The sequence below is a fragment of the Anser cygnoides genome, chromosome 1 (assembly GCF_040182565.1).
Source record: "Anser cygnoides isolate HZ-2024a breed goose chromosome 1, Taihu_goose_T2T_genome, whole genome shotgun sequence".
Lineage (NCBI taxonomy): Eukaryota > Metazoa > Chordata > Aves > Anseriformes > Anatidae > Anser > Anser cygnoides.
The window spans coordinates 33,455,844-33,476,010 of NC_089873.1; the positions used below are offsets into that span (position 1 = coordinate 33,455,844).

General features: G+C 43.5%; 1 protein-coding gene across 1 annotated transcript in view; it reads right to left on the reverse strand.

Annotated features, from left to right (window-relative positions):
• The window catches only part of NELL2 (neural EGFL like 2), a 147,992-nt gene extending 128,333 nt beyond the window's left edge, over nt 1-19,659 (reverse strand). The window contains exons 1-2 of the mRNA XM_048065825.2: nt 19,190-19,659; nt 18,971-19,099 (exon numbers count right to left, since the gene is read on the reverse strand). Coding sequence (XP_047921782.1) covers nt 18,971-19,099; nt 19,190-19,244 — 184 coding nt within the window. The 5' untranslated portion in view covers nt 19,245-19,659. The remainder of the gene's footprint in view (nt 1-18,970; nt 19,100-19,189) is intronic.
• Between the last annotated feature and the right edge of the window lie 508 nt (nt 19,660-20,167).

Sequence of the window (20,167 nt, forward strand, 5' to 3'; positions counted from 1 at the left end):
CCCTGTGAATCATTACCCTATCATTAGGCTGGACAAGAGTTTTCCATTCTTTTATTTCTATAAAACAATATCTGGGCACACTATACTTTCATCGTGACCTTAGACTACCTTCTCAAAAAGATAAAAAAATATAAAAAAATAAAGGCATCTGGACTTGATTAGATCATGCTGAAAGCCTATGTATTAAGATTATTGCCACATTACCTGATACAGTATTAAATTGCCAAAACACATGGCCATTCAGTCTTGGTATTGCAAATAGTTCATACTTACTGTACCAAAGAGCTACACAGCTTTTTGAATTATTCCTACTCTGATGAAGTACAGCACCCTTCGCTCAGTGCAAGCACCAGGTGGATTTCTTAAAAAAAAGACCAGTGAAAGGTCCTTGATCCATCTTTTTACACTAACACAACAGTGCAAATCCCTCATTCCAATTACCTTTGAACACTAGCAGTAGTTGCTTGATAGATCACCAGCTGTGCTCAATAAATACTGATTCAGGATTGTTCTTGACATTTGGCTTCTGGAAATCATTTTAAGACTGAAGGAAAATACTTTACTGGAACTGGACTTCTTCCATAATAGCTTGGAAAATCAAACTGGTATATCTCGGTTAATAGTTTGTGGTTTCTCAAGAGTTACATAAAAACCTCATACTGTGAGCACTTTTAATACACAAAACCAACATCCTAAATCTTTTGATATTAGACTGCAAAAAAAAAAATAATGGCAAAAACTATTAGTTTGAATGAGAAATTTGTCTCTAGCCATGTTACTTTTGTATCATTTTTGCATTCCTAGAATATTGCATATGTTTGGATTGACTACACCAGAACAACTCACAAATCCATAGCATTAACACTCTATTTTTAATTTCTAGAAGAGTGAGTGAAATGAAAGAAACAAAAATCCAATCTCAAAGCATAACACATTGAATTCATTGGTAAATTTAAAGGTTATAGCATGAAAATGCCTTTAGATGGAATAATAATGCTCATTCGGTAGCATGTAGAGCTGATGTGAGACGTGATTTAGCAAAACTACTGAAAACAACGCAATAAACTGGGGAAGAAGGCTGGGGGAAGGGAGAATTAATATGCAACATGCACATACCACGGTAGGCAATAATAATGATTTACAAAGTCAGCAGAACTGATCACCTGAGAATTAATTAGAGCTAATTCGGCTAAGTTTGCACACAGTAATTGAGGAGAGTTTACAGTCCTAGGAAGGATGCAGACAAGCAGTAGGAGGTGGTCGGTCTTCATCTGGGACAGCTAGTTGTGAGGTGATCAGCTGGCCACAGGCACAGAAAAACAAATCCTGTAAGATCTAGCATTGCAAAGCAGTCTGAATGCTCAGTGAAGGAAACCACTGACCACAGGACCTGAAGGAACTCTGCCAATCAAAGAAGCTTAGTGACTGCCTCTGCTCAGCATTTGCAACAGCAGTCTCATCTAGGAGGACACATTTTCCCTCTCACAGACAATCTGTACTCACAGCTTTTGCAAACACTGGAGCCATTCACTCCTGGAGGTGTTAAGCTTATACACTGTCATTTCAGTCATGCTCACGAGATGACTGTCCCATCCCTGGAAGCGTTCAAGGCCAGGCTGGATGGGGCTTTGGGCAACCTGGTCTGGTGGGAGGTGTGCCTGCCCATGGCAGGGGGGGTTGGAATTAGATCATCTTCAAGGTCCCTTACAAACCAAACCATCCTATGTTAATTACTACAGTATATCCAAGACACTAAGTCTAACTTTCAACAGTACTCACTCCATAGCCTAAAGGCACTACCACCAGTCTAAACTGACACAGCAGAAAGAGGTGGAAGCCTTTAATTACTTCTCCTCGCCCTTGTGGTGACAACTGCATTCATGCAAATGCATGGGGAACCAGACTGGGCAACTGATCCAGCTATAACTAACCAACTTCCCTCTACTACCTAAAAGAGGTATTGGAAGCAACCAGGAACAAGTTACTGGAGGTAAGCAGAAAGACTTCCACACAGACCTCCAGCAGTGTAACAGATTGCATAGTAAAAAGTCTACATTCAAATATGGTTTAGGACCAGCCATCCATTACAGACGTTTTCCAGCCCACATTAAAAACAAACAGTTATTAAATGGAATGGATAACTTGTCTTTGCATAGGGTGGGCTCTTCAGTTTCTGAAGTGCATCTAAAACTAAACATACAGGATGAACTGAATTATAAAACAAACTCCTGCAGAAGAGCCTTTGAAGGAGGCTTTCTAATTAATGGAGCTCCACAGTTTGCTTCATGTGCACATAATCAGCTTTTAATAGCTGCATCTATAAATCAATTCTGCATCTGACTGTAGGTTTGCTGAACTACCCAAATTTAATTCTAGTGGTTTGTGAGAAAATGGAGAAGTGCTGCAGGCTAAAAACACTATCAAAATATAATAAAGCTAGCTCAATTTTGTTTCATTTTCCTACACTAGTTCGGATCAGTGTCACAAGCATAAATTCACATTGTGTCACTTCTCCTTATTACATTTTTGGGCTAATCTTTCACTTAACTAGGGATTTCACAAAGTCTACAAAGGGCAACAATATCTCAGATTGTTTACCTTACACAGTTCTTTATTTAAGTAACCGATGCAGACTAAGTTATTCTCAGAAAACGAGGCAGAATGTGAAGCTGGTCCCAAAGCAGAATCTTTACAAGGTTGAAAGGGTACAGCAGGTTTTAAGTGGAGCACAGGGCATTCAAATTCATGAGCTGCATTCCTGTAACAATGACTGTAATGAAAACTGAAGATAGAAAGAAGTAAAGCAATGTTTATTAGACCAAAACCCCACAATACGATATTATGGTTTAGATACTTCAGTGGGAATGTTGATTGGGTTAGTTTTGTGGGGTTTTTTTTTGTTTTGTTTTGTTTTTTTAATACATACCTGATTCTTTATTTGAACTGATAAAACATTTTGAGCTACCTTTCATAGAGTCATAGAGTCATTTACATTGGAAAAGACCCTTAAGAACAACACAATTTTCCTACAAGCTTGTTCATTCCTGCCTCCTGATAGGTTCCCGAGCATTTCAGAGAGAATAGCAAAACAGGCGCAGCGGCAGTCTTCCAAAACCACATGGACCTGATTTGGTTTCTGCCAAGCCCTAGGGAGGAGCTCTGCGGGAGTTTGGGAGGAGGTGCTGCAGTCCTGTCCCAGCTTTGAAAGACTAAAAGACAGGGGGTGAGCACTGACCCCGTAAGACTCCCACTGGGGCCATTCCCAAAGGAGGTGCATGGCACTGCCAGATTGTCAGGTCTGGGTGAACACTATGACTACGGTCTAATTGTATGTCAGGATCCAACCAGGTAAATATATAGAGACCTTTAAGCACCTTGGTGCTCCCTATAAACTGGGTGCAACCTACTCTCAACAGCACAAAAACTCATGAACCGGGAGGGAGCGAGGACTCCAGTAAATATCCCAGGCTGAATGATCAGGGATCTTTCAGGGAATGATTTTGGGATACCACACAGACTGCATCTGCCTGTGCAGTTAAGGCACCACCACAGTTGATCACCATCTACTTGTCTTCCTTCTCGTCTCCATTACAGAGATGGCTCAACACAGATAGAGGTAGGAAGAACTGCAATGGATGGGAAGGAGAAACAGAGGAGCAAAAAATGCACTTAAACTAAACAATTGACACAAAAACTCACTTGAAGCCAAATCATTACTTCAAATAAAAACAAGGGGAGAAAAGTCACAGTTTGTTCTTGCAGCATTTGGAGAGGTTTCCACTGCCTTTGCTTTGCAGTTGTTTCTATTCTGGATGTCAGCCACAGTTTTGGTGAGCCACCCAGCAAGGGCTTTCCTCCAACTTCACACAAGCAGACCTATGTTACATATGCAAAGTCCCACAAGTCACGATGGAGTGACACAAGAGACTTAGAAGGGCCTGTTTCTGAGCACACTTGTTTTTCTCCCAATTATACTCACTGTTCATACTGATAGCCTCAAAAAATATTAAACACATTACTTCTGGTCAAAACTCTGACCCACCTACAAGCTACATACTTGTGTATTTAAAGCCCTTTCAGCACAGCTGAGAACATAAATCCACTGCAGGAGAAGATGCGGAAAAAAGTACTGAGAGTCTGGGCATGTATGCCTGAATGCAGCTGCAATGTTTCTGATCTGAAATAACCAAACCATTACGGAGCTTGTGTAATTGGGAGTTGTTTGTGCATTTACATAAGTAATCATGATTTCATTCAAAGAGCTTTGTTTGTAATGTTTTGTTCTCCATGGTCAAAGTCCCAAGGCAATTTTTGCTTGGTTTGTTAAGCTTGTTTGGTTTTGGTTTTGTTTTTTTTAAGCTAAAGAACAATAAAAATCAACAAATACAATATACAAAATACAAATACAAATGCATTTGCAAAATGCAATGAAAACAGAACATATTTCATATAGGAGAAAACTCCACCAGATATGATAGAATGGGACAACTGGCTGGCAAAAGCCCTCAATCATTCTTGCTAGCTCCAGGCACTGACTTGGATGTCTCTTTAGGAAAGAGTTTGCAAATACAAGACTGTCTGGGGCAAACTATGGCTGCAATATATCATGCATTCATTGTAAATTAACAATAATACCACCAAAAATCTGCTTCTGTCCAGGACCATTTCGTAGAAGAGATTATTCAATGTTAGTTTGAGAGTGATTATACTTGGAATTAAGCCTCTGAACTTACGTACTAGCCACTTCCAGACACAGAAGACAAGGAAAGTCAAATGAAGCTGAATCTTTCTGTAATGCTGAGTTTACCTTCCCACAGCCTGACTGACTTCCCCTGCTAAAACAGCCTCCTTGTGCATACACAAAACAGTTGTTCAGGTGCTACCCGCTGAAGTACAATCAAGCTCTTTCAAACATGGCCAAACCCCTGAGATAATCTTGGGATTTGGGCTATGAAACAATTCTTCATGGCACACACATACACAACCGGATCACACTGCACGGAATGGGGAAGGTGGATCTTTCCTTCCACCCAGCCACCTACTACACGAGCAAAATCCAACTGCTTCTGTGAAGTTGTCACATTAACAGTGCAGCTGCAAGGATGATTCCCCACCTTGATAATAACCAGGGAAATGTTTCAATGGCAGTGAGTCTCTGTGTGCCAGTAACACAATGCAGACAACCACAGCACCTTTGCTTGGTTAGCAGATCCTTTCAACACAATGAAATAAATGCAGAGAGATCCAGTGGCTAAATTTACACCACTACAAAAATCCATTTGAGCAGCAGGACAACATATCAAAGTTCTCTTTTGATCTCGGGCTTAATTTACCAGATCACAGCTAGTACAATTAGATGTCTCTCACCCTCCCTTTGGCTATGGTCCCTTTGGAAAAAAAAAAAAAAAAAAAGGAATTTTCACGCAGGTTACAAGTTCAAGCAATTTGCTATAAGGCAAAGTAGCACAGCTGCAAGTCAGGTGCACTCGTCCAGAAATACGTAGGGTCCATGTCTGAGGGTTTCATGACTTGGAGACTCAGTAGGCAAAATGTAAATAGGTAAATAAATACAGTAAAAGTTCTAGACAGAATCTTCAACAGCATATTTTTCAAACCTTTTGCAATGGATGAGAAACCTAACTGTAGGACAACCTGAATTTAAATGTATAGAGCTCCAGATAATAAATCTGTATTCTTAGCAGTACACTGAAACAACTGAATTGCTTAAAAAAACTATACAGATCCTACCATGCTAGATTGATACTAAAACAATTCCCACCAAACTGCCAAAGAATATGTGAATGTGCACTTCTGAAAGGAATATAAGTAATGTGTGCATCAACACAGGGGGAAGCAACATAGAAAAGCATTATCAGGATTTTTTAAATGCATATATGATACAGAAAACCACTATTCCCTGCTCACAAGCAATACTATCTCCTTCAGTGTAACTATGTCATCATGCAAGGTGCTATCACCAAGAGGTGCTATTCAGTGGGGACCTATTACATGATAACGAAGTGACAAAGATGAAAGATGACTTCTGCTCATCATGGAAATTCTACTCGTAGGAAAAATAAAATGTGTGTTGTACGGTATGTTCTGCCCCAGGTGTTTATTATTGTAATGTTTTCTGGTGACTTACAGTTTCTGGGTTATCAACTATAAGATGCAATAGCATTTTGATTACTAGTTTTCCCTAGTCTATACTCCACCACTATTATCAATTTGTCTTTAAATTCTTTAAGACTCTTTGTATTTGCTCCCTTGTAGGTAATACTTTTAATGATGTTGTTTAGGTTTTTCAGGTCCAATACCACTATAAAACCTATTATGTTTGAAGAACACAGAAGTAGTGTAAAGTGGGATTTCTGTCTGGTTTTTCATTTAAAACAGGTTCCAGCTACATTTTAAAGACTGCAGTTAGTATAGCTTTATAAATATACATGTATATATACATGAACACACTCACGCCCCTTTAGGCACAATGCGGTTTTCTAGAAGGTTTGAGAATACCTTGAAACCTGTGGAGAAAATGAAGCCTGTCTTGTTTTCTTTGCTGCTGCCATCTGTGGCATATGCACCTGGTTATGCTTGGCTGCATACTGTCATATGAGCACAGTGTGTCAAACTGACCCAACAACAAACAAAAATATCACACCACACAATGCTGTTAACACTGGGACACATACTGAAGAGCACAAGAAAAACAATGTATCGTCTTCCAGCCCTATTGGTGCTGTAATAAAGGCATGATACACACAAAAACTGCTAAAAGACTGGATTTATTTCCACTCCCTAGTCATATAGCACAGGCAGAATTTTAAAAGTTACGCAGGTGATATCATGGGGGAAGGGACAGGAGGAGGAAGCAGGCTGGTTAGCCTTTTCCAAATGAAAAAGTAGATGAAGGAAGGTAAACAAAGTCAAATCAATTAAAACCAATAAAGTACAAACCAACAGCAATAACAAACCGCAGAAGCAGATTACGCTGGATGTAGATCAAGCTGGATTACGTGACCTACCCTCCTCCCAGAAGCTATGACACAATTCAGGCTCCTCAAATGTATCATATCCCAGCAGGGAACTGGGTCACGCACTGACAGACTGTAAGAGACCAGCACCTTCCAGGGCACCTGTGGATTAGGATCGTGCTGGGCGCTTGTACATCTTCCTGCACAACACCTCCCAGCTCTCCTCCCTTGGCTCTCGCTGTGCCAGTGTCAGCAAGGCCTACTCATGGCCTCTGGCCCGCTCACTCCCTCTCAAAAGCTCCTTTTCCGTGACCTCTGTGCTGCTCCTGAGGACCCACCACGTGCAGCCTACATGTCACAGGGCCCTTTAGGTTGGAAGGGACCTCTTGAGATTATCTAGCCCAACACCAAGCATGTGCAGATGCGCTGGAGGATTTAGCTTTTTTCTGTATTAAGAATCTAATGGTTTCTCCCTCCTTGCAACAGCTGGGAGTGCTCATCCTAGCTTTCCCTAACCTCTGACTTTCTGGGGTGTAATTGCTTTTGTAGTCACTTTAGGATTCATTGCCTTTGGCTCACCAAACATCTAAGTGTCAAGGCTGAATTATTTTCATACAAGGCAATGGTAAGCTTAAGAAAGAATTAATGTGAGATCAATCTTTATTCCCAGATGAACACAATGATGTGATCTACATGAAAGACCGACTTCTGACACAGAAGAACGGTCAACAGTCAGCAACTTGGGGAAATCCAAAAACCCAGACCTTCGTCCCAGTAACAAAGCCAGCAAGACATGCAAGGCAGGGGGAGGGAGGCCACCAGTGGAAAAAAAATTATCTCAAGCATGCCAGATGTATCTAACAACACTGTTGCTAGCCCCAGGCCTCTGGTAGTGGCCTGAGCAAACAGCAGTAGATGGGAAGAGAAGGCAGGAGACTGAATCATAAGGGGAATTCAGGTTCCAGCAGAAATAAGGGGGAAGTGCCAGGGGGCAAGGGGGACACAGATGAGGAGAGGAGAAAGGCACCCAAGCCACCAACCTTACTGGCATTCTCAGAAAAGTCACTACTAACCTAATAACTGTTTTGATGCCAGGTGAAGAAAAGCTTAGAAGGATTCGGAACTGTGGATACCAAGGAATACCATACACACAGCTCATCTATGAGCATATCAGGCAGCAGAAAGTACATGAGGGACTCAAGCTACAGTTCCCAGAGGTCCCAAAGAAGCTGAGGAGGCTCAGAGTTCATCTGAACTCCTGCAATAAATTTCCTTTTAAATCAGGTATTAATGGAATCCTATGGATATGCTAGCCCCAGTGAATCAGGTACATGTTTTACCCACATGCACAGTTTATAAGCTTGGATGAGTTAAAATCACAAACACTTCCAAATGCTGATTTCCTCACTCTTGTTGGCTTGTTTCATCCAAGTAACATTAAAATATACTCAAGTGCACCAAAATAAAGTTTTAGGGAGAAATCAAAGGCACCAGCTTGATTTTAATGAGTATTAGGCATTGGATACCCTGTTGTGTCTTAAAATCTGTCCATCAACATCCCAGATTTCCAGAGTTCGGAAAAATTTACAGGGTAATCCACTCTGCCCTTGGCATATGAACTGGAAGTAACAAAATTACTACAACATAGCTAATTACTCTTTCCTTGACCTCTTTGAATACTAAATAAGTCCTTCATTCTAAACCTCTGGGAATTTTCTAATAGCAGACACTTATCATAAAACACTTCTGTCATTGCTTGGACAAGCTGTACATTTTCAGTTCTTTCAAAATCTTTCTTTCTAAGCTAGTCCTTTTTACTGTATAATCGGGTTTGCTGTTCTTCTCTTCACTCCCTGCAATTCATTGATATTTTTCTGAAATGGAGAAACCCAGAATGAATGCAATACACCAGACAATCTCTGTTTAAAAAAAAAAAAAAAAAAAAGTGAGCTCCCATGCTTTCCTTACATTTGAAATGCTAACAGATTTTCCTCAAGTTTATCCCACCTTGAATGGGTGCTGAACAAAGCTAGGGACAGTTTCAAGCTTAAGGGAATGAACCAGTGTGACAGGAAATTTTCTGAGTATCTTTGGAACAGCCATGGCCCAATACGGGAATGCATGTTTAGGGAGGTATTAAAGCACAGATTATTGACCTCCAAACCACAAAAGTTCCTTTGGAACCTTTCTGGATCATTATTCAGCTGTGTTTATAGACTACTAGACTTTAGAGACTGCTAGACTTCCAGCCATGGGGTCAAGGCTAGTGCATCTCTTCCCAGTGACTCTTTTCAAAGAATAAACAACATGGACATTACCATCCTCTAATTATCCTTACACAAGCATTTGTGCTGATGAAACTGTCTAAATGTTCCTCTAACAAAGAGAACAACTCTAAAAGTGGAGGTCTTTTTCTTATTATACTCCCTCTATGTTTTTAGAGAAGGAAATTGCCACTTAAATTCCACTAAAAGAGTTCTCAGTTATGGATCACTAGCAATATTGATTGTAATGGTTCCTTTGGAAACATTACAGTCTATCGTAGCAATGTTGTTGCTGCTGCAAATATGTTAATCAGCTGAAACCCTTTTGAACACTGTCTTCAGAATTCTCTTTCAGTCATCTCATCCTTTTATACCATGCCCACTGCTTTAGCACCTTCCAGCGGCACACAGAGATGTGAATGGCATCTCCCAAGACAGCACAACACAAAAGTCAGTTTTCTAAGCTCTTATTTCTCCCTGAAGACATCAGGATAACACACACAAAAAGTATGCACCAAGAAGAGAAAAATAAACAAAAAATGTCTTATCATAAATAATGAAAAAAAAAATGCTGTTAAATTCTTGCATGTTGAAAATGGCTACAGCATTCTTTTTTCCACCTAAACATGGCTTTAAAAAAAGGGGGGGAGGGGGAATCACCCTGAATGGATCATAAAAATATTTTTGCAGCAAAATTAAGTTTTTTAAGTCCAGTGCCAGCTACCTGAAATAACTGAATAAACATTCATAAGGGGTATTTATCATGTTAAACAATGCACAACCAGGAAAATAAATAAATAAATACAGTAGTACCCTTTCTTATCACATTTCTTCCTGGATTTTCCCAAGAATAAATCTTTTGGGTAACACAGAAATGGATAAATCAGTATTTCTTAAACACCGAGACAAAACGTAGAGAGTTTCAGCCAAAACAGATGGAGAGAAGAAAAAAAAAAAAAGCAGTGAAAAATAATTTTTCACCCCCTAATTCTTTCCCCCCACACTCAGCTCTGCCTTAGAAGTTAAGGTGGGAGAACATAGCTGCTTTGTGGATATGCACCTTGGCGTGCAGCCAAACAAGACACAATATGGGGAACTGAAGAGTAACTACATGGAAGCACGGCTTCCCATGACAGCTATATATAATCTCCTGCTCTCATCCTCTGGTTTTAAATAACTTACGAGCTCAGCTGTGCGCCTCCCCGAAGATGCACTAGAAGCAGGGAAGTTAACCATTCGCGGAGGTATTTTTTCAAGGCTGCACCCAGATGCACTGGAGAGCACAGACTAGGTGAATGCAAGCCATAGGTGGACTGTAGGGAACCTAATTCCCAGATCTTATAAGGGAACAGTCTGGTTGTGTCAAAATGAGAGGAGGAAACAGACTATGAGATTGATCAACATGAAGGAGTGTATAGGAAATGCTGCTCTCCTCTCCAAAACCTCACTAGAGAATGAACTGTGCTGCAGTGGGGCAAAAAAAAATAAAAATAACTTTAACCTAGCTACTTCATGACAACAGAACTGTCACAGCAAGGTAGTTACGTAAGGGCAGCAAGACCTCATTCTCCCACATCGCTGCCCCTTGCTAACACAATCCTCCTCCAGCAATATGGAAAGATGTCCTCGACAGCTGCCTGTAGGCCTCTGCCCCTGCTCTCATGACACAGGTGCTTCAAGGTGCTGGGTTCTCTGCCACATGCAAGACAGATGCCATTGTGCTGTCAGTGTCACCTCTGTCACCAGCTGAGACCACTGCACCCCGCTGCACTGCAGGAGGGGCTGCCTGTTGAGGGCTTGGCTGCTCCCAATGGACTGCTGGTGGGGACATAGCCACGGAGGAGGCTCCCCTCAGCCTCCACTCCTCCGACCACCCTCCCCTTCTCTGGGAGAAGGCTCTGCCCCACTGCAGCACAAGGATGCCCTCTTTTTCCTTCCATATATGCCCCAGAGCTGCACACCAGGCTCATCTTCGGCTTTCAAACACTCAGTGCCCTAAGATGGCACTAGCTTCAACAAGGGGTTTGTTCTTACGTTATATTAGAAGAGGCCTGACCGTAGATGTAGGAACATGCATGTGCAGTTCTACTTGTTATTGATCAGCATGAATTGTTCTGAGCAATACTGAATGTCTAAACAGAGTGGGGTAATTTGAATTAACCTGAGCAACCAGACTGTCATAGAAAATACAAAGTTTTAGACAATCAACAGTGTCCAAATAGGAATCGGAGCCCCAAAGACCTCAAATGGTTGCAGATATTAGAAGTAACCTGTCTGTGAAAAGCACCAGAAAACATGGCAAAATAGGGCATTCCCCCAGCTGGAGTCAAACCCTCACAGATGAATAAATGCAGGGACTCATCTACTTGCAAAGGTTGAAGTAGCAGAGGTGGGAGGCTTTAGCTGTCCCATTAAGCCCATGCAAATCATGCTGTCTGGCACCGTCTCCCCATGGGATCTGAGCAGGCAAGACATGGTGCCTATTTCAGCACATGTTTCTCTTCCCAAGCCGTAGCTTCTTCCAGAATCTATGCTCTTCAGAAGTTACCAGACCAAATTCTGCCCAAAGTCCATACCAAGACACATAGCACAAGATGAATACATTAAAAAAAAAAAAAGGCTGTGGAAGGAATATCTAATTTCACCTATTTCATTTCCCTCTCCCCAAAAAGCCCCCTGTAGAAAAACAAATCATAAAGGGAAAAAAAAAAAAAAAAAAGTTTTATATAGAATATCTTTTCTTGCAATGAACAATGACATCATTTTTAGAGCCATAGTTAAAGTAGCTTTACTGCTCTACACTCAGACCTTTACAACACTTTTTATGCCCAGTATACATTCTCAGTGACATTATTTACTTAAAACTTTCAGCATTAAAACAGTTACAGCCCGAGTGCTACAGGCTGTTTTCTGTCATTTCTTAACAAAATTTTGTATCAGCTATGCACTACTGACTATGTATAGGGATTGCAAGCTCCGCTCCAGAAACCTGAATGTGGAGTATATCAGGTCTCCATTCACAACCCATTTCTCCACTCCAGTCTATGCTGCTCTTCAGTGTCTCATCACCCAGTCTGTACGTATGGCAACCCTGGCTATACGTACAGACTGGACTACAAGACACTGGAGAGCAACCCAGCAGAGAAAGAACTGGGGGTTGTGGTTGATAGCAAGCTGAATATGAGCCAGCAGTGTGCCCTGGCAGCCAGAAGGGCCAACCGTATCCTGGGGTGCATCAAGCACGGCATTGCTAGTCGGTCGAGGGAAGTGATTGTCCCGCTCTACTCTGCGTTGGTGCGGCCTCACCTCAAGTACTGTGTGCAGTTCTGGGCACCACAGTACAAAAAGGACATTGAACTCTTAGAGAGTGTCCAGAGGAGGGCGACGAAGATGCCTAGAGGCAAAGACGTATGAGGAGCAGATGAGGTCACTTCGCCTGTTCGGCCTGGAAAAGAGGAGGCTGAGGGGAGACCTCATCACAGTCTACAGCTTCCTCATGAGAAGGAGTGGAGGGGAAGGCACCGATCTATTCTCTTCAGTCACCAGTGATAGGACCCGCGGGAATGGTGCCAAGCTGAGGCAGGGGAGGTTTAAGTTAGACATCAGGAAGAGGTTCTTCACTGAGAGGGTGGTCACACACTGGAACAGGCTCCCTAGGGAAGTAGTCACGGCACCAAGCCTGTCGGAGTTTAAGAAGCGTTTGCACTGTGCACTTAGTCACATGGTCTGAATTTTGGGTAGACCTGTGCGGTGCCAGGAGTTGGCCTCAATGATCCTTGTGGGTCCCTTCCAACTCGGGATATTCTATGATTCTATGGGTCTATTATTACAAGCACCAATCACAAGTCAACCCCACTGAAGTTTTGCTCTTCCCATAACTCTCCCACCTTCTGCTTTACAGATAAGTCAGCCCAGCAGTATCCAGTGCACAGTGATAGTGGGTATATTTATGATTACTCAGGAGTAAAGAAAGGGTGCGGCTATGCAGTGGCTAAGTACATGACAGTTCTGCCTAAGCGTGGCACTAGGAGACATGTTTTAGTGATGGGACTCGGTAGATCAGGTTGATGGTTGGAGCTGATGATCCGGAAGGTCTTTTCCAACCTAAATGACTCTATGATTCTCCATGCGTAGTAACTCAGCATGGTTTAGGATGGATATTGCATGCAGGATTTTCACATACTGCCTCCTCCTTTTTTTTGGGCAGGCTCTTCCAGCAGCAAATGCTTCCCAAACACCTCCTCTTGCTAATACTGCTGAAAAGAGGAGGCTATTGAGCATTCTGCTCTTACTTCTGGGGCAAGAGGGTGCCTTGCAGCAGCAGTCCCCACTCTTCAGCCTTGCTCTTCAGGGCTCTCCTCAAGCACCAATCCCAGCTCCACAGCAACACGGGTCACAGGGGCAGTGCCATACTGCAATAGTCACTGCTTGTACAGCAGAAAAAAAAAGGGGCAGAGGTGTCTCAGTCACATGCAAAAGGTGGAAGGAGAAAGAGGACAGTGGTGGGAAAGCCCACCCATTTGTTCCAGCTATGCCAAAATCCAGACGCATCTGCGGCTACCAAGTTGTCCTAGAATACTTGCTTACACTAGACATTTCTATCACTGAAAGAAAGTCCAGTACTTGCTAAAACAAAAATGATTTCAATCTCTCCAAACTAAAGGGTAAGAGGCTTTCTTTGTCTCTTTGAAACATTCTGGGAATTTTAGTTATCTAGAGATGATTTTCATGCTGGAAGGTCCCACACTTCAAGGATTTGATGACTGAAAGAGAAACCAGATTGCTCCAAGACAAAAAAGCTGCAGACAGGTATTCGCTCCGCAGTCAGCCCTGCCAGTTGGCAACATTAGCATTCCCTCCCCCAGCTCCGTTCCTGCTCCTCTTAGATCAGATTTGGGTCTCTAAGACAGCTGGAGAAAGGTTTTATTTATTTATTTTTAAACAGGAATCTCTAATCCATGTTACTGCAGTCAGCCCAGTTAGCTCCTGAAACTGGCCAACTTTGCTATCAGCAGATTAGGGGATGCTCGTATGATCTCTTGCATTGGAAGAGTTGTGGGGACAGTAACCTCTAGCTCCTGGACAGTGACAAGCAGCTGGAAACAGTAATATTTTCAGCAGGCTCAGCTGGAACTAGAAGAGAGCATCTGTCCATGGTTCCAGTGGCAGGTGGCAAGGAAAAAAGCATGTGTGAAGTGCATAGCTAACCTAAATCTTATTTCTGTAAGAAGAGAAAGTTTACTCACAGCTAGTTTTAAAGCTTTAGTTTTAGCTGCTTTATTTAGTAACATTCAGAGATATCACAGGCCAAAGAACATAGTACTTTCCAGATAGATGAGATGTGTGTATGTAGTTATATTTTATATTGTTTTGCTTGCATTTTTAAATAATGGGCTAATGATCCAATCACACAGCAATAAGCAATGAATTATTTACAGCAAGAGATGTATTTTAGGGTTTTCTCCCCCTCCTCCCCACACACATTCTGTGCCAGCAAGACCCAGTTCAGAAAACAGTAGCACCAAGTCCTTTTCATTGCATCACACAGACATTAAAGTCATTTCTTTGGTGTTTTAAAGTATATTCCTCCCCCCACCCCCCACAACCTACAATACACTGCCTCAAGAACTGTTCCTCCTCATCAAGAGTAGCTGAATATTGCTTATAAACATATTATAAGTTACATATCCTAACCAGTAAAGAGAAAACTCATTCCAAGGGAATTCCAAGTTATGTATTCAGATATACAAGCTGCCACATTTTTGACAGTCATGCCCTTTTTATGTTTTCCTTAAATAAACGTTCCTGTCTGTAACCACCCAACTGCAGTGTTCTGACCACCCTTTATTCTCCTCTTTGAGGAACACATACACCTTTTGATAGATATATACTTTCCTTACACATCACTTTGCTCTCATTTTCATTTTTTGTGCCTCTTTTCACTTGATTTACTATGTATCTTCCACCACTCTCCACTACTGCTGGAGGTGGCTGAAAGATGTCTCCATTAGTGCATTGGACAATGATAGTCTGGTGTGTAACACTGAATTACAACAGTTCAGGTGGGACCCAGAAACACTATCAAAATATTATATGAAATATAACAACAATACAGAGCCTAAGGGAGGGGGGAAGGTGGCAAAGTCTCTGCTTAGAGGACTGCCAGGAGACAAAGTTACTCTGGCAGCCTTTAGATTCTCACATCCGAAAATATCATTTTCTATTGCTAGTTGAGATGCCTGGCTTCATTGGGTCTTACATGTGCCTGAAGTGCAGCCTACACTCAGGAAACCTACTGAGGTCAGACATGTCTGACATATCCAAAAGTCTCAACACTATCCAGCCTCTGTTGGTGATACCTCTGTCTGCCTTATCAAGTGTTCACATACTCAAGTGCTCTTGCAGCCATATGATTTTCATATTTGCATAGGAAAATGGCAACGTTTACCTCAATCCCCACTTATCACCTCAAATTGTATTGATGTCATTTACAAATAAGATTATAAAAATGATAATTAGGATTTCTCCAAAAGGAATTCAAAACCTTCTTCAAACAAATTATACTTCAATCCACTCATTTGCTTTGGGCTTTACCTTAAATGTCATCCCCATTTTGCAAAGGGAAAACTAAGGTATTGAAAACTTAACTGTAATACATAAACAGGCACCAACAGAGAAGTTTGTGGTGTAGATCTCTGACTTCTGTGCTCCGACCAAAAAAGAAATAATTTTCCTCTCAACATATTTTGACACCATAATATCTGCTGTTGGCTAGAAGTGCTGGCAGATGTTCATATATAGCAACACTAACATTTTTTCTGAAGACTTCCTCCTGTTTTCTATTCATAATTCCATCTTCCCACAAGCTACGCTGGAACATTTTACAACTACTTTGTAAATCACTTTCCTACAGAAAAATAAGTCCCTGCAGCTATACAGGGACAGATTGCATTGGCATTCAGGTGCTACCAAAGCACTACAACCAAGCAACATCAGGAACCTAAAAAGGTTTAAAAATCATGACTATGCATTTAATCCTGATGAAGCCAGTGGGAAGAGTTCTGTTTCACAAGTCTTACACTTTCTATAGGGTGCGTATAGCAACAGATCAGACTGATACACGAAAGGGAAGTACAAGTGAACACAAATTGCAAATGGTTTGAATTATTTCTAAATCAGTAACTGTTAAGGAGGAATCTAAATGCTCTTGAATGGATGGTAACAGAATAAAACAGAATACATGGCAGCTGTATACTGTGTTATATGATCTAGAGATATAAATTCCTTTAAAAATCTCATAGAAAGGAGAATTTATCAGGATAGCCGATTAGATGATAAAAACCCCTTGCATGGCAAATCGATGCTACATTCAATAAAGCAGTCAACACTGTCTTTTCACCTATAGACAGAAGAAGAGAGACCATTCTGCTTCAGCTACATGTACAATTTCTCCACCATATAATCCCCATATGCCTGTTCACAGTTCAACCTGCCACTTTCATAATTTCTTTCTAAAATAAAGAACAGTGTTTGGGCTTTTTAAGTTTTAAACATATATAAAGAAAGGCACTTTACACCAGTCTATCAAAAAGGCAACACACTAAAATGACAAATGTATGTCACGCAATAGACTATTCATCTTCTGAAAAACCAAAGGGAAAAGTAACAGAAGTTAGAGCTTTGAGAGTAAGTTCATAGATTTAAAGTCATGTGTTTCCTTTCTCCAAAATTATTTGGGCTTAGGACTACAGGTTTTGTATAAGCAAGGAAAAACACAGGCAAAAATCAAATCTGAAGCCAATAAGAATATGTATATCAAATTCACACACTGCAAATACATACATTAAGAGGCATGCCCTGCAGCAATCTCCCATGGTGTTAGCGCTAAGAGCAGAACAAAAATGACTACATGGACCAGTGGCTGATTGAGTAGAGCAGTGTCTGTATTTCTAAAAGCAAGTTAGAAAATGACACTGTCTGCCCACTAAGGACTCCATTTCCTCTAAGAAAATCAGGAGTTTTGTGTAGTAACAGGAAAAGTATATTCAATCCTTCAGGGCACTGAAGGATGCCGAGGTAGCCACTACATAGACCCAAGTGTTCCTGCTTATTTTATTCCCCTGATTCCTTTAAACGAAATACAAGGTTGGTGTGAAAAAATTAAAAACTTTTCTCTGCTTTTATTACAACTAAATTAGCAGCCTACTTGGCAACTGCATATTCACAGTTACCAAGAAAAAAAAGGGATAACTTGAAAAAGACTCTTTAGTAACCCAGCAATTTTTTTGTCCCAACACTGGGGGAAATACACAATAAATACAGTTACTCTTACAAGCCTCTAATGCTTGTAAGACTGAAGTCATAGAGAGGTTTCACTCCTCACCATCATCCTGCATTGTAACACAGAGGGGCCTCATCTCTGAGCACCACCGTACCTTAAGCACCTTAAGAATCCAGCTATTTTACTAGGAATCACGCAGCCATACAAACGTGTTGCCGTTCCCCACGATCACCCTCTCACAGAAGGCTGTTCTGAAGCTGCAAGCCCACCCGTGACATTTAATAAAAGCAGCATGTGTCAGTGCTTCTGAGCGCATACGTGCACGTCTCCACACTAACGTCCATAGTGACACACGCTGGCTGTACCAGGGAAGGACACCGCTACAGAGATCACCTCAAAAAAAGCCCCTGGCAACTATTAGCTTCTAATAAATTATCTCATTAAAGCAACCATGAAAAAAGTTCCCTTTCCAGATCTCATCTCCCTTAAGTTATAGCTCCTCTGCATGGGAATCAGCCTCGTGCCTGTTGCACCAGGAATTATTTCAGAGCAGAGCAGCTTCTTGTCATGCCAGGAGTTTCAACCACCAAGTCCCTCTATCTGAAAACTACAGGCTGCTGCAGAGATTTCCTCTTGCTCCACCAGATGTTGAGCTATATTCCCTTGCTCTTCTCTAGTCAGGTTTCTAAAGAGCGTTTCATCATCTTCCATGTGCTTTTAAAGGCTATTTTTAGGCTTTTTTTTTTTTAGACGAAGATGAGATTTTTCCTGAAGACATTCAGGACTCCAACTTCATTTAAGGTATCGGTACATTATTAAAGCGTAACTCAGAAAACACTCTGAAGATGAGGAAGTGTAGGCGATGTAACCTGTGCCAAGAAATTCAGCTGTCCCTTCAGAATTATTTTATAGATCTGTGTGACTCACAATATCAGGAAGTCTAAGTATATTGAAATAAATGTATCTGTTTTTTTGAGAAGTGGAACAAGACTTTTTTTTTTTTAACTTTGATTAGAAAAATATCACAGGTACTCTGAAAAACCCAAACTCAGCCTTTGTTTCTCGCAGCGGGCATGGCACCGGAGCTCACAAAGGCCACTTTCCCCAGTAAAAAGCGGTGGTTTTCGCCATCTGCCTCGCTCCTCTGGGGGCACTCCGGCTGCAGCATTCTGCCGGATTCACGGGAAACTTTGAGCGAGCGTTTCCTTGGCAGGACCGGGGGCATGTTCGGCGGTTCCCAAGTGGAGCCGGGGAGTGGGTGGTGCCGTTATTCATCGCCGCACCCCACGGCTCGCACAAGCAGCCATCTGCCAGCCCCGGTCCTGCTGTACTTTCATTAAGCGTCTACCAGACGAAGGATTTAAAAAAAAAAAGGATCGAAGGGAGGAAAATCGGGATGTGGGGGAAGGAGGAAGAGGAGGGGGTGCTGGGGGAGCCGCTCGGGGCCGTACCTGGGAAGAGGAAGGCTTTGCTCCCGTTGTGCAGCCCCGGCACCTGCCGCACGCCCGCCGCCGAGCCCGGCAGCCGCAGCTCGGCCAGCACGTCGATCTGCAGCGAGGGGTCCACGCCAAAGCCTGCAACTGCCCCACGAAAGTGCCGTTAAACCCACCGCAACTTTCCGCACCCCCTCGTACCCACCCCCCCCCCCCCCCCGGATCCCCGCACCTTACCTGGCCCCAGGCAGAGCAGAAGGCAGAGCGTGCCGAAGCCGCTGCCGGACTCCATGGCACAGCGCAGCGCTCAGTCCATAGCCCACCCCCCCTTTCCAAAAAGGAAAAAAAAATAATAATAATAATAAAAAAGGCTCCGGGGAGGGGGGCAGAGGCTGGCTGCCTCCCCGCCTCTCACCGGGAGGAGCGGACCCCCCGCCGCCCCGCAGCGCGCATCACGGCGGCCGGCCGGAGCACACAAAGGCGGTGGCGGGGGGGCCGGGCCGGGCCGGGCAGCGCAGCCCCCCTCCCTTCTCCTCTCCTCCGGTGGGCTTACGACCACCGGGCCGGGGGAGGGGGGGGCAGCCTCCGGCCGTGCCCCGCAGCCTCCCCTTCCCTCCCGGCTGAGGATGCCCCCGCTGCTCCTGCAGCAACCTCCTCCCGGCGACCCCCCCCCCCTCCTCCCAGCCCGGGAGCACCGCTCCGCTCCCCGCCGTCCAGCGGGAGCACGGAGGCCGGCGGGAGGGGCCGCCGGTTTATGGCGAGGCCGCGGGAGCCGCCCACCGCCCACCGCCCACCGCCGGGCCGGGCCGGGCCGGGGGCGGCGCCGCCTCGCCCGCAGGGAGCCGCCGGGGCCCCGGAGCCCCCGGGCTGCAGGGGGGCGGCAGGCAGCCCTCTGGGTTCCCCTATGTACCCCCTGCTTTGTTGTCGCCCCCCTCCCCTCCCGCCGGAGTCATCCCGAGACGGGAGAAAGCCGGGCCTGATCCTGGGAAAATAAAGTCGGGGGCGAAACGGGGAGAAATCGGGACTTTGAGCGCTGGGGTGCCGGCCGGCCCGTCCTGAAGGACGGCTTTGCATCACCTCCCTGCCAGCCGAGAGCTCCCCCTCCCCCGGCAAGTGGCGTTTCTGCGCCTCACTGGGTGTAACGGGGGCCGAGGGCAGCCTCGGGCTTACCTTCCCTTTCCTAAGGACTCCTGATGCTCCTTGCTAACGCCCTGC